The sequence below is a fragment of the Oncorhynchus nerka genome, linkage group LG18, assembly GCF_034236695.1.
Source record: "Oncorhynchus nerka isolate Pitt River linkage group LG18, Oner_Uvic_2.0, whole genome shotgun sequence".
In the NCBI taxonomy this organism is placed as follows: Eukaryota; Metazoa; Chordata; class Actinopteri; order Salmoniformes; family Salmonidae; genus Oncorhynchus; species Oncorhynchus nerka.
In genome coordinates, this window is record NC_088413.1 from 65525789 (window position 1) to 65541206 (window position 15418).

Consider the following 15418-nt stretch of genomic DNA (forward strand, 5'->3'; position numbering starts at 1 on the left):
CTTCTATTTACACTTCCCTCATTTAACTGCCCTGGAGCCTGGTCCACCTAGGCTCTGTGTAGGGCCAGACCATGATGAAGACACATGGTTCACCTGCATGCAAGGGGCTCTGCCCTGCTCTGCCCTCAAAGGACCTTCAGTCTGGAGGAAAAACAGCGTCTCCTGGCTCCGCTAAGTCACTGAGCCTGGCAAAGCACTACCCAGCCAGGAGCCCAGTTTCCAAAGGGATCGTCATGAAAGGAAATCAAAGCAAACCGTTTTGAATTAACCTGGTTTCACGCCACACTCTGTGGCCCATTAAATGCTTACTACTGAAAAGCTCAGCCCTTATGCCCACGAACAAACATTCACTCAAAATGAACCTTGCAAACATTGCATATGATTGTCTACAGCCACTTGCACACGACCTAGCTAGCTATACCTGCATGACAGCAGTTTGTGGTTTGTATAGTGTAATGATATGTACACCAAACTGCACTTTTAGAGTTTTATCGAAAACATATTTTTGTCCCATGACCCAAAATAGAAGTAGAAGTATAGCTTGGTGTCAGTGGCGTGGGTTATCTCTGGTCTTTCTCTCTCCATGATCTTTGGCCTCTCCCTGGACTGGGAGGAAGTGGACAGACAGCCAGTTCTCTGCTGGAGGAACCAGCCAGCACTCAACTGCTCACAGCTTTGAAGTAGCTGCTAAGTAACACCTAACACATGTTGGGAAAGACTTCCTGCTTTAATACATATAAGGATCACATTTAAAATATGAATCCCAGACATTTAACTCAGCCCCCCTTTCTCTGATTCAGTTAATGAAGCCAATCTTTAGTGGTCATGAATCAGGATGTGGTTGGCTGAACATACAAGATAGATTGGCCACTGGCTGCCACAGGACGCACTATTGTCTCCAATAGCCAGTTAGGTTACCTCACACAGTGGGTACCTGGAAGCCAGTGGCACCGTAAACAATGAGATCAGTGTTGGCCTGTTGTCCTGACGTCAAGCTGTGCTGCTGTAACCAGACCCATGCTTTGTCATGGAGCACAGAAAGGAGCCCAGACAAAGGTTCTACTCCGGTGGGACGCCAGGTCTGATGAGTCAGCAAATCTGACCATGTCATGGAAACTGAGCATCTGACATCTGACCATGTCATGGAAACTGAGCATCTGACTTCTGACCATGTCATGGAAACTGAGCATCTGACTTCTGACCATGTCATGGAAACTGAGCATCTGACTTCTGACCATGTCATGGAAACTGAGCATCTGACTTCTGACCATGTCATGGAAACTGATCATCTGACTTCTGACCATGCTCTGGCTGGAGGTCCAGATACGGACAAAGGAGGTCAGCTTGATTGTCAAAGAGAAGGGAGCCCCAGGCAAAAGAGTCAAATTTAAATATGCGCCGAATACAACAAGTAGGATAGAGTGAAATGCTTATTTACAAGCCAATTCCCAACAGTGCAGAGTTTTAAAAAATAAGACACAAATTTGCAAAAAAAAAAAGGAAATATTAACACAATAACGAGGCTATATATAAGGAGTACCAGTACTGAGTCAATGTGCAGGGGTACTAGGTAATAGAGGTAATACTGTATGTACATGTGGTTGTGGTTAGGGGTAATCAGGATATATGATTAACAGAGTAACAACAGCATATGTGAAGTGTGTGTGTGTGTGTGTGTGTGTGTGTGTGTGTGTGTGTGTGTGTGTGTGTGCGTGCGTGCGTGCATGCGTGTGTGTGTAGTGTGTGTGGGTAGAGTCTAGTGGGTCTGAATAGGGGTCAATGTAAAAAGTCTGGCTAGCCATTTGATGAACTATTCAACAGTCTTATGGCTTGGGGGTATTAGCTGTTCAGGTGCCTTTTGGTGTCAGACGTGGCGCTCAGATACTGCTTGCTGTGCGGTAGCAGAAGGAACGGACTATGATTTGGGTGGCTGGAGTCTGACCATTTTTAGGAGACTTTCTCTGACACTGCCTGGTATAGAGGTCCTGGATGGCAGGGAGTTTTGCCCCAGTGATGTACTGGGCCATACGCACTACCCTCTGTAGAGCCTTGCACTTTGATGCCGAGCAGTTGCCATATCAAGCGATGATGCAGTCAGTCAAGATGCTCTCAATGGTGCAGCTGTTGAACTTTTTGAGGATCTGAGGGCCCAGGCCAAATATTTTCAGCCTCCTGAGGAGAAGAGGAGTTGTCGTGCCCTATTAACGTCTGTGTTGGTGTGTTTGGACCATGATAGGTCCTTAGTGATGTGGACACTGAGGAACTTGAAGCTCTCGACCCACTCCACTACAGCACATCAATGTGAATGGGGGGTGTTCGGCCCTCCATCTCCTGATGTCCATGATTAGCTCCTTTATCTTGCCCACGTTGAGGGACAGGTTTTTGTCCTTGCACCACACTGCCATGTCTCTGACCTCTTCCCTATAGGCTGTCTCATCCTAGTCTGTGATTAGGACTACCACCGTTGGCAAACTTAATGATGGTGTTGGAGTTGTGCGCGGCCACGCAGTCGTGGGTGAACAGGGAGTACAGGAGGAGACTGAGCATGCACCCCTAATGGGCTCCAGTGTTGAGTGTCAGGAAGTCCAAGATCCAGTTGCAGAGGGAGGTGTTCAGTGCCAGGATACTTAGCTTAGTGATGAGCTTGGAGGGCACTATGGTGTTGAACGATGAGCTGTAGTCAATTAACAGCATTCTTACTTAGGTGCTCCCTTTGTCCAGGTGGGAAAGGAAATTATGGAGTGCAATTGAGATTGCATAATCTGTGGATATGTTAGGGCGGTATGCGAATTGGAGTGGGTCCAGGGTTTCTGGGATGATGGTGTTGATGTGAGCCATGGCCAGCATATCAAAGCATTTCATAGCTACAGATGTGAGTGCTACGGGGGCGGTAGTCATTTAGACAGGTAACCTTGGCACAGGTACTATGATGGTTTGCTTGAAACATGTATGTATTACAGACTGGGTCAGCAAGAGGTTGAAAATGTCAGTGAAGACACTTATCAGCGGGTAATCGCATGCTCTGAGTACGCATCCTGGTAATTCGTCTGGCCCTGTAGCCTTGTTAATGTCAACCTGTTTAAAGGTCTTACTCACATCGGCTACGGAGAGCATGATAATAAAGTAGTCCGGAACAGCTGGTGCTCTCGTGGATGGTTCAGCATTGCTTGCCTTCGAAGCAAGCAAAGAAGGCATTTAGCTTGTCTAGTAGGCTTGCATCACTGGGCAGCTCTCGGCAGGGCATCCCTTTGTAATTCGTGATAATTTGCAATCCCTGCTACATTTGACGAAAATCAGAGCCGGTGTAGTAGGATTCGATCTTAGTCCTGTACTGACACTTTGCCTGTTTGATGGTTGATCCGAGCACGTAGCGGGATTTCTTATATGCGTCCAGATTAGTGTCTTGCTCCCTGAAAGTGGCAGCTCTAGCCTTTAGCTCAGTGCGGATGTTGCCTGTAATCCATGGCTTCTGGTTGTATGTATGGTTGCTGTGTGGACAACGTTGTCGATTGACTTATTCATGAAGCCGGTGACTGATGTAGGAAACTCCTCAATGCCATCGGAGGAATCCCGTAACAAATTCCAGTCTGTGCTAGAGAAACAGTCCTGTAGCTTAGCATCTGCTTCATTGGACCATAACCGTATTGAGTGCGTCACTGGTATTTCCTGTTGAGTTTTTGCTTGTAAGCCGGAATCAGGAGGATAGAGTTATTGTCTGATTTGCCAAATGGCGGGCGGGGGAGAGCTTTGAATGCGCCTTTACGTGTGGAGAAAATATTTTTATCCATTTACATTTAAGTCATTTAGCAGACGCTCTTATCCAGAGCGACTTACAAATTGGTGCATTCACCTTATGACATCCAGTGGAACAGTAGTGCATCTAAATCTTTTAAGGGGGAGGGGGGGGGGGGGGGGGGGGGTGAGAGGGATTACTTTATCCTATCCTAGGTATTCCTTAAAGAGGTGGGGTTTCAGGTGTCTCCGGAAGGTGGTGATTGACTCCGCTGTCCTGGCGTCGTGAGGGAGTTTGTTCCACCATTGGGGGGCCAGAGCAGCGAACAGTTTTGACTGGGCTGAGCGGGAACTGTACTTCCTCAGTGGTAGGGAGGCGAGCAGGCCAGAGGTGGATGAACGCAGTGCCCTTGTTTGGGTGTAGGGCCTGATCAGAGCCGTCTTTATACTTCCGGGTTGGAGCGAGAGGTCGCATCTGCACTCGGTCCGCAGGAGACTCTGCTAGCTAGCCAACAGCTAGCCAACGTCTACCGAACAGAACTTCTGCACTCAACAATCCGGTCGCATTTCGCTTCGCTCCACAGGTAGTATCACATTTTTCATTTCATTTCATTACAGTACAACGGCTTGATTTGTTTGATCGTAGCTAGCTACATAGTTAGCTACATAGCCGTCTTTGTATCAAAGATAATTGTGTAGTCTAGAGCGATTTCCTAGGTTAGCTAGCCAGCTATTGTCGTTCTTCTAACGCAACGTAACGTAATCAACACTGCTAGCTAGCCAGCTAGCCCCGAATAGCAGCACAGTAGAAACTATTACACTCAACGGAACGACTTGATTAGTGTAGTGTCAACAACGCAGCCAATGCCAGCTAGCCTACATAGTCAACAACGCAGCCTCTGCCAGCTAGCCTACTTCAGCAGTACTGTATCATTTTAATCATTTTAGTCAATAAGATTCTTGCTACGTAAGCTTAACTTTCTGAACACTCGTGACGTGTAGTCCACTTGTCATTCCAATCTCCTTTGCATTAGCGTAGCCTCTTGTGTAGCCTGTCAACTATGTGTCTGTCTATCCCTGTTCTCTCCTCTCTGCACAGACCATACAAACGCTCCACACCGCGTGGCCGCGGCCACCCTAATCTGGTGGTCCCAGCGCGCACGACCCACGTGGAGTTCCAGGTCTCCGGTAGCCTCTGGAACTGCCGATCTGCGGCCAACAAGGCAGAGTTCATCTCCGCCTATGTCCCCTCCAGTCCCTCGACTTCTTGGCACTGACGGAAACATGGATCACCACAGACAACACTGCTACTCCTACTGCTCTCTCTTCGTCTGCCCACGTGTTCTCGCACACCCCGAGAGCTTCTGGTCAGCGGGTGGTGGTGGCACCGGGATCCTCATCTCTCCCAAGTGGTCATTCTCTCTTTCTCCCCTTACCCATCTGTCTATCGCCTCCTTTGAATTCCATGCTGTCACAGTTACCAGCCCTTTCAAGCTTAACATCCTTATCATTTATCGCCCTCCAGGTTCCCTCGGAGAGTTCATCAATGAGCTTGATGCCTTGATAAGCTCCTTTCCTGAGGACGGCTCACCTCTCACAGTTCTGGGCGACTTTAACCTCCCCACGCCTACCTTTGACTCATTCCTCTCTGCCTCCTTCTTTCCACTCCTCTCCTCTTTTGACCTCACCCTCTCACCTTCCCCCTACTCACAAGGCAGGAAATACGCTCGACCTCATCTTTACTAGATGCTGTTCTTCCACTAACCTCGTTGCAACTCCCCTCCAAGTCTCCGACCACTACCTTGTATCCTTTTCCCTCTCGCTCTCATCCAACACTTCCCACACTGCCCCTACTCGGATGGTATCGCGCCGTCCCAACCTTCGCTCTCTCTCTCCCCCGCTACTCTCTCCTCTTCCATCCTATCATCTCTTCCCTCTGCTCAAACCTTCTCCAACCTATCTCCTGATTCTGCCTCCTCAACCCTCCTCTCCTCCCTTTCTGCATCCTTTGACTCTCTATGTCCCCTATCCTCCAGGCCGGCTCGGTCCTCCCCTCCCGCTCCGTGGCTCGACGACTCATTGCGAGCTCACAGAACAGGGCTCCGGGCAGCCGAGCGGAAATGGAGGAAAACTCGCCTCCCTGCGGACCTGACATCCTTTCACTCCCTCCTCTCTACATTTTCCTCTCTCTCTCTGCTGCTAAAGCCACTTTCTACCACTCTAAATTCCAAGCATCTGCCTCTAACCCTAGGAAGCTCTTTGCAACCTTCTCCTCCCTCCTGAATCCTCCTCCCCCTCCCCCCTCCTCCCTCTCTGCAGATGACTTCGTCAACCATTTTGAAAAGAAGGTCGACGACATCCGATCCTCGTTTGCTAAGTCAAACGACACCGCTGGTTCTGCTCACACTGCCCTACCCTGTGCTCTGACCTCTTTCTCCCTCTCTCTCCAGATGAAATCTCGCGTCTTGTGACGGCCGGCCGCCCAACAACCTGCCCGCTTGACCCTATCCCCTCCTCTCTTCTCCAGACCATTTCCGGAGACCTTCTCCCTTACCTCACCTCGCTCATCAACTCATCCCTGACCGCTGGCTACGTCCCTTCCGTCTTCAAGAGAGCGAGAGTTGCACCCCCTTCTGAAAAAACCTACACTCGATCCCTCCGATGTCAACAACTACAGACCAGTATCCCTTCTTTCTTTTCTCTCCAAAACTCTTGAACGTGCCGTCCTTGGCCAGCTCTCCCGCTATCTCTCTCAGAATGACCTTCTTGATCCAAATCAGTCAGGTTTCAAGACTAGTCATTCAACTGAGACTGCTCTTCTCTGTATCACGGAGGCGCTCCGCACTGCTAAAGCTAACTCTCTCTCCTCTGCTCTCATCCTTCTAGACCTATCGGCTGCCTTCGATACTGTGAACCATCAGATCCTCCTCTCCACCCTCTCCGAGTTGGGCATCTCCGGCGCGGCCCACGCTTGGATTGCGTCCTACCTGACAGGTCGCTCCTACCAGGTGGCGTGGCGAGAATCCGTCTCCACACCACGTGCTCTCACCACTGGTGTCCCCCAGGGCTCTGTTCTAGGCCCTCTCCTATTCTCGCTATACACCAAGTCACTTGGCTCTGTCATAACCTCACATGGTCTCTCCTATCATTGCTATGCAGACGACACACAATTAATCTTCTCCTTTCCCCTTCTGATGACCAGGTGGCGAATCGCATCTCTGCATGTCTGGCAGACATATCCGTGTGGATGACGGATCACCACCTCAAGCTGAACCTCGGCAAGACGGAGCTGCTCTTCCTCCCGGGAAGGACTGCCCGTTCCATGATCTCGCCATCACGGTTGACAACTCCATTGTGTCCTCCTCCCAGAGCGCTAAGAACCTTGGCGTGATCCTGGACAACACCCTGTCGTTCTCAACTAACATCAAGGCGGTGGCCCGTTCCTGTAGGTTCATGCTCTACAACATCCGCAGAGTACGACCCTGCCTCACACAGGAAGCGGCGCAGGTCCTAATCCAGGCACTTGTCATCTCCCGTCTGGATTACTGCAACTCGCTGTTGGCTGGGCTCCCTGCCTGTGCCATTAAACCCCTACAACTCATCCAGAACGCCGCAGCCCGTCTGGTGTTCAACCTTCCCAAGTTCTCTCACGTCACCCCGCTCCTCCGCTCCCTCCACTGGCTTCCAGTTGAAGCTCGCATCCGCTACAAGACCATGGTGCTTGCCTACGGAGCTGTGAGGGGAACGGCACCTCAGTACCTCCAGGCTCTGATCAGGCCCTACACCCAAACAAGGGCACTGCGTTCATCCACCTCTGGCCTGCTCGCCTCCCTACCACTGAGGAAGTACAGTTCCCGCTCAGCCCAGTCAAAACTGTTCGCTGCTCTGGCCCCCAATGGTGGAACAAACTCCCTCACGACGCCAGGACAGCGGAGTCAATCACCACCTTCCGGAGACACCTGAAACCCCACCTCTTTAAGGAATACCTAGGATAGGATAAAGTAATCCCTCTCACCCCCCCTCCCCCTGAAAAGATTTAGATGCACTACTGTTCCACTGGAGGTCATAAGGTGAATGCACCAATTTGTAAGTCGCTCTGGATAAGAGCGTCTGCTAAATGACTTAAATGTAATGTAATGTAATGTAATGTCTTTTTTTTAGCTTTTTATAAATAAGGTAAAACACATTTCAGTTTTCCTGCATTAAAATCACTGGCCACTAGAAGCGCCGCCTCTGGATGAGAATGTTCTTGTTGTATACAGCTCATTGAGAGAGGTCTTAGTTCCAACATCAGTTTGTGGTGGTAAATAAACAGTTATATAAATAAATAAACACAAAATACAGATGAAAACTCTCTTGGTAAATAGTGTGGTCTACAGCTTATCATGAGGTGTTCTATCTCAGACGAGCAGAACCTTGAGACTTCCTTAATATTACAGATCACGCTACAGCTGTTGTTAATAAAGAGACACACACCACCCCTGATCTTACCGTTCTCTGCCTTTCTGTCCTGCCGATGCATAGAAAACACAGCGAGATTTATATTGTTCATTTATATTGTCCTTGTTCAGCCATGATGCCAAAAAGCAATTGTATATTACAGTTCTTAATGTCGCATTGATAGGATAGTCTCGAATGGAGCTTGTCCAGTTTATTTTCCAGCGTTTGCACATTCACCAATAGAACAGAGGATAGAGGCGATTTATTCATTCTTGGCCGTAATCTCATCAGAGTGCAAGCGCGCCGGCCTCTATATTGCAATCCCGACAAGAGTCAGGGATTAGGGCCTAGTCCAGCAAAATCAATGTATTTCGCCTCTGACTCGTTGAAGTAGAAATCCTCGTTAGTGATAGCTGTTTCCGATGTCCAGAAGCTCTTTTCGGTTATAGGAAACGATGGCGAAACATTACGTACAAAAAAAGGAACGATCAGCGCAAAAGAAAATACACAAAACAGTACAATTGGTCAGGAGCCCCTAAAATGGCTGCCATTCCCTCCGGCGCCATTCTACCATGAAGAAAGAATTAATCTGAAGCATTCCGCTTATGAACTGAAAATAGTTACATACTACTCCATAGCGGACACCTCTCCATTGTTCTCCAGAGTGGGATAAGGCCTCTGATATTCCCTGATGCAGAAGTCCTCCTAGTTGGTCCTCCCCTCCCCAGACCCCAGTCCTCCTAGTTGTGTCTCCACTCCCCAGACCCCAGTCCTCCTAGTTGTGTCTCCACTCCCCAGAACCCAGTCCTCCTAGTTGGTCCTCCCCTCCCCAGACCCCAGTCCTCCTAGTTGTGTCTCCACTCCCCAGACCCCAGTCCTCCTAGTTGTATCTCCACTCCCCAGACCCCAGTCCTCCTAGTTGTGTCTCCACTCCCCAGACCCCAGTCCTCCTAGTTGTGTCTCCACTCCCCAGACCCCAGTCCTCCTAGTTGTGTCTCCCCTCCCTAGACCCCAGTCCTCCTAGTTGTGTCTCCACTCCCCAGACCCCAGTCCTCCTAGTTGTGTCTCCACTCCCCAGACCCCAGTCCTCCTAGTTGTGTCTCCCCTCCCCAGACCCCAGTCCTCCTAGTTGTGTCTCCACTCCCCAGACCCCAGTCCTCCTAGTTGTGTCTCCACTCCCCAGACCCCAGTCCTCCTAGTTGTGTCTCCACTCCCCAGAACCCAGTCCTCCTAGTTGGTTCTCCCCTTCCCAGACCCCAGTCCTCCTAGTTGGTTCTCCCCTTCCCAGACCCCAGTCCCCTTAGTTGGCCCTCCCCTCCCCTCTCATCCTTCTAGTTGGGCCTCCCATCCTCAGAGCTTTCTCTTCTAGACCACCCTGATCAAAGACGTTCCGGGACAGAACTCTACTAATGTCCAAAGCTGTCCAGCTGCCACGAGCAGAGCGGATTGTGGGGGATGTGTCTGTTCTGGCGTGTGGGATAGAGTGGTCTTTGTTATTGTTGGGCTCCCAAGCAGCCAGACCAGCGTGACCCAGACCATAACCTCCTGCTGCTCTGGCCTGAATGGCTGCCTACTGAAACACCTATGTCACTAATAGATGTCCCACACACTAACTCACTGCATGTCAGTCCTGAACAACCTTCTAACACTATCCATCAGTGTTAGAAAGAGGGGTATAGTCTACAATGGATTTGGTACATTTTGGCTAACATTCTTGAAGACATAGGCTTAAGTATGCATCAAGGTCTATGGTTGATGATCCCAGTTAGCAGAGTAAGCCGTCTCTGATCAGCAGCATTGCTATTCCAAATGGTTTACAAAATCATTGAATGAAAATACCACAGAAATATATATTTTGGCAAAACGAAAACTTGATTGCCGACATGGAAAACATTTTGGGACTGTATCGGACTAATCAAACGAATAACAAAACATTTTGGGACTGTATCGGACTAATGAAACGAATAACAAAAGATTTTGAGTGGTATTTTCCTTTAAAGTGATATTGAATGTGTCACATAAAATAATCTCAAATAACCCATATGTCCCTAGAGTGTGTAAAACTGCATGAGCTAGTCTAGCATGGCATGTGTTGGCTGTACTCAGGAGTGTTTTAGGTTTACGAAAGTACCCCCATTTCCAGCTCTCCCTGCTTCATGGGCAATAAAGCAGAGCTAACCTACAGTGTGTCTGTGTCACAGGAATTACATAAAGTTCAATATTCCAGCACTTACAGAGTTTCCCTTAACACTCAGTCAGAGAAGTGGTATCCTGAGATATCTGAGATATCTGGGAAGGATTTCTAGGGTAGTATGATTTTCTAGGCTGACATCCTACACCATGCCATGCCACATACACCATGCCCTCTCTCTCTCTCTCTCTCTCTTTCTCTCCCCCCCCCTCCCTCCCTCTCTCTATCTATCCATCTATCTCCCCATCTCTCTCTGAAACACAACCCCTTCAAAGCAGCCAAAGACAGTTATAACAAACATAAGAGTTGTACCTTCTAGGGTGGTGCCTGTACCCAGGAGTGGGTCTCCCAGCCCAGAGGTGTAGCGGGCGCTGACAAACAGCTCATATTCAGTAGCAGGCTGGAGGTTCTTCAGCAGAGCCACAGTGGTGTCTCCTTTCACAGCTATCTCCTTCCTCTCCCCGGTGCCGTCGGCTGGTTTGAAGGCCACGCGGTACTGGAGAACATTCCCAGGAGCGGCCCTCCATGACACCTTCATGCTAGACATGGTCTCGTTGAAGACACGGAGATCACGGGGAGAACCACGGACTGAGAGGGAAAGGACAAACATGTATGTACAGTATAAACTGCATTAGCTATAGGTAAGGAATTGAAATGTTAGCAGCCACGCTGGTTAACTGACTGACCTTCCTTGGTGGTTCCGTCAACCTGCATCTCGTCTCCCAGGCCGGAGGTGTACTCTGCAGACACAGACACGCGGTAGGTGGTGATGGGGAACAGCTCCTGGAGCACGATACTGGTGTCAGGTCCGTTGGTCTGGGCCTCCAGAACCTCTCCTCCCCCTGTCATGGGGATGTAGGACAGCCGGTACCTCACCACGGGCCCTGGCGCCGCCAGCCACGACACCCGGAAACTGTCCGTGGTCTCCTCAGACACACTCAGGCCCTGCACCGTCCCTCGTTCTAGAAAGAAGAATGTTTAGGTTTTGTTTAGCAGTGGCTTGTCAATGTAATTTGTAAGGACAAAGACTCCACACGCAGCCTTCTGTGTAAACTATTGAACTTGTGAGAAACATAAACTTGTGAGAAACAGCAAAAGCACTATAACATATATACTCTTAGAAAAAAAGGGTTCCAAAAGGGTTCTCTGGCTGTCCCCATAGGATAACCCTTTTTGGTTCCAGGTAAAAACCCTTTTTCGTTCCAGGTAGAACCCTTTTGGATTCTACATGGGACCCAAAAGGGTTTTACTTGAAACCAAAAGGGTTCTAAACTTGAACCAACAAGAGTTCTTCAAAGGTTTCTCTTATGGGTACAGCAGAAGAAATATTTGAGGTTCTAGATAGCACCTTTTTTTCTAAGAGTGTACTGTATCTCTTCACTTGATTATGCTGTGAAATCCCTGAATGTGTATGCTTTTAACCCCTTACCTTCCAAAGTGGTCTCCTCCCCTGACAGAGGGAAACTGTCTCCTTTGTCATACTGGGCGAACACGTTGACCTCGTAGGTGGTGAAGGGGGTGAGGTGTGGCAGGATGGCGCTGGTGGTGTCGGCTGGCACAGCCAGGGAGATGTAGTCCCCAGTGATGTCCTCTGCCTTACGGAAACGCACCAAGTAGGACATGACGTTGGTGGAATCGGTTGTCCAGGTGACACGGAAGCTTCTGGACGTCACCTCAGAGAACTCCAGGTCCCTGGGTGCAATCAGACCTGACGAGAGGGATAAAACACAATTAAGTGACTGGCTTGTGTTTTGTCCTCACAGGAAATGTCATCGTTAGGTCTTTTGATAATGCTAAGCAGAGGTGTCTATCTTATTCATTCAGAAAAGCTGGAATGGAACCAATGAGTTGAACTCATTCAACACCATTCACAGATCCATATTTGACCATTTATCTTCCATGAGTGTCTTGGTCATAGGAAACACTCCTCATACTGAATGCTAGCATTATGCATTAAGCCAACAAGATTACAACAAATTCATATTAAAACCCCAGGACATTGCCAATGGCTAATTGTTTGTTGTTCTTGGAAAAGGGGGATCATTACTGATAATAAGTGTAGCAGATAAATTGATGTCCTGCTACTGTGGTGTTGAAAACTGTCTAAAGTCCTGTTGACTTTCAGAGACGGGTGGCCTTTGAATTGGAAGGACATTTAGGTCAGAATAACAGAGGGTCTCCAGTCAGTTGCTATAGTGTTTAAAAACAGTAAATGATAACAAATGGTTCAACGAGCTCCCCTGAGATACAGGCATATGGTTTTGTGATATTTTGAAGGCAGCATGCCCAGAGAGATAAAACAATCAGGGTTCTCCCCCAAAAAAATGCAAGAAGGGCACTACGCTGACTGGCTGCACCACAATGTAAAAAAAGAATAAAAGTACTATATATTTTTATTTGTTATCATTTAAGGCAAGGCACCACACCCTAATTGAGTATTTATTTGCTCTAGATTGCAGGAAATGGCAGTTCCAGGTGTTCTCAGCAGCACCACCTTGTTAAAAAATCCTGGGGAGAACCCTGACAATGAATACCTCGCTTGTGTTTGCCTGACCAGAAGCCAGCTGGGGAGAAAGAAACAGACCAAGGCAAGGGTAATAATAGATTCAGATTATTACTCAGCCTTTTGTGTAGTGGAGATGTAGTTACATTATGATATCGCTATTGCAGTAGCACAGTTCTGACCTGCTTTACCGCAGCACAAATAACTGATTACAATGGACTATACAGAGTTCGAGGTCACTTAGCGGCTGCCACTAAAGTAACCCGCCTGAATGGTTATGTAGCTATAGTTACAGGTACAGTACAGCCCAGAGTAAGCATGCTAAACTTCAAACAGGGGTATGTGTAATGAGTAGGACTAGGAGTTTTTGTTGACCACATGACCAGAGAAGGAAAACCCCCAGCCCTTTGTTATAAGGGTACGGGCATTTAATACTGAGACTCAGAATTTCCACTTTAAAATGTATGTCAAACAAATGATTCTTAAACAAACCATACAACTCTATGCACAAGGACTACTATTAACAATGTCCACTGAAAATGTTACAAAAACACGTTTACTTGAAGAACACGGCTGATGCTACATTTGGTAACATAATTACAGTTTGTACTGTTTGTGCTGTTTGTGCTGTCATTCTGCTACCAAACTTTGCATCTGCAGTGATCTTCAAGTAAATGTGTTTTTGCACAATTTTCAGTGGAAATTGTTCAAAGTAGTCATTGTGCATGGTTTGTTTAACTTTACAATCATTGGTTTTTGTTTGACATACATTTTAAAGTGAAAATTCTGAGTCTCAGCATTGTTCTATTACCATGGAAATGTTAAATGGCTACTCACTCCTCTTCTTGATGTTGAGGAGCTCCTGTTCGATCCTCAGGCAGATGGACTGGGTGAGCTCCTTGGAGATCCTCTGGAAAGCATCAAAGTCCTCCACAGTGTATACGTGGGTCGCTGCTGGGGCGTTAGCAATGGCTTCCAGCTCTGACCTTACAGCGTCCTTCACCCCCACAGCAAAGATCTCCACATCTATATTCCTTAGGTTGGTGGCCGCGTCCTTGAAGGAGTCAGAGGACTTGCCGTCTGTGATGAGGACCATGACACGTGGGACGCTGGTTCGAGCGCCTCGGGTGGAGATAAAGATCTTCTCCCTGACGTAGTTCATGGCCTTGCCCGTGTTGGTGGAGCCTCCGCGGTAAGGGAACGTCCGGACAGCCTTGACCACTGAAGCAATGTCATTATAGGTGTTCAGGGCGAACTCAGTGTGGGGGTCCCTGCTGTACTGGACCAAGCTGAGCCGGATCTTGTCAAGCCCGACGTTGAAGGAGTTGACCAGGACCTCCAGGAAAGCTCTGACTTTGGCAAAGTTTTGTAATCCGATACTGTAGGAACCATCGACCAGCAGGACCACGTCAGCTTGTACGTCCACTCCAAGAGAACATTCTGGGGTGGAAAATACATTAGATGTCATCTCTATATGATCTACATTATGAAATAGGTTGTTCTTTTACATAGCAACTAAGTAAACTTTCAGTGAGTTAGTATGTGAGAGAGTGAGTGGATCACTGATATGCTGTTACAGAGCGTTATCTCACCCAATGACACCTTGACAGGCTGAGTCTTCTCCATGGCCAGGACAGCATCACTGGGTGTCAGACCCTTCAGGGCGAACAGGCTGATCTCGTACTCAGTCTCTGGGGACAGGTCCCGGACGTTGACGGAGGTCTGGGTGGGCCCCACATATACCACCTGGCGCTTCATCCCAGCCATCATGGGCATCAGGGTCAGCTTGTAGCCTGTGATCTCCCCCAGAGAGGGATCCCACGTCACCCTCATGGACTTAGAGGAGATCTCAAGCACCTGAAGGTTAAAGGCCGGTTCCACCACTAGAGACAGAACAAATGTAGTTTGGTTAGGAAACACGTCAACAATACATTTACAGTTACAAAGTTGTTGATTTGTTACATTGACCATACCTATTTCTGACAATGTACTTGAAGATTTAAATCAAACAATGGAAATGTGATGTAATACATTATCTATGTCTTACCGTCATCTACAATGTCTTACCATCATCTATAATGTCTTACTATCATCTATAAGGTCTTACCATCATCTATAATGTCTTACCGTCATCTATAATGTCTTACTATCATCTATAAGGTCTTACCATCATCTATAATGTCTTACCATCATCTATAATATCTTACCGTCATCTTTAATGGCTTACCTTTAATCTATAATGTCTTACCGTCATCTATAATGTCTTACCGTCATCTTTAATGTCTTACCGTCATCTATAATATCTTACCGTCATCTATAATATCTTACCGTCATCTATAATGTCTTTACCGTCATCTATAATGTCTTAATGTCATCTATAATGTCTTACCATCATCTATAATGTCTTACCACCATCTATAATGTCTTACCGTCATCTTTAATGTCTTACAGTCATCTATAATGTCTTACCGTCATCTATAATGTCTTACCATCATCTTTAATGTCTTACCATCATCTATAACGTCTTACCATCATCTTTAAAGTCTTAACGT

General features: G+C 47.8%; 1 protein-coding gene across 2 annotated transcripts in view; it reads right to left on the minus strand.

Annotated features, from left to right (window-relative positions):
* Window positions 1-15418, minus strand: part of LOC115146346 (collagen alpha-1(XII) chain-like) — a 93694-nt gene that overhangs the window by 67566 nt on the left and 10710 nt on the right. For both annotated transcript variants that reach the window (XM_029688371.2, XM_029688372.2), the window contains exons 9-13: window positions 14459-14749; window positions 13704-14306; window positions 11793-12071; window positions 11050-11325; window positions 10676-10951 (exon numbers count right to left, since the gene is read on the minus strand). In XM_029688371.2, the coding sequence (XP_029544231.1) occupies window positions 10676-10951; window positions 11050-11325; window positions 11793-12071; window positions 13704-14306; window positions 14459-14749 (1725 nt within the window). The remainder of the gene's footprint in view (window positions 1-10675; window positions 10952-11049; window positions 11326-11792; window positions 12072-13703; window positions 14307-14458; window positions 14750-15418) is intronic.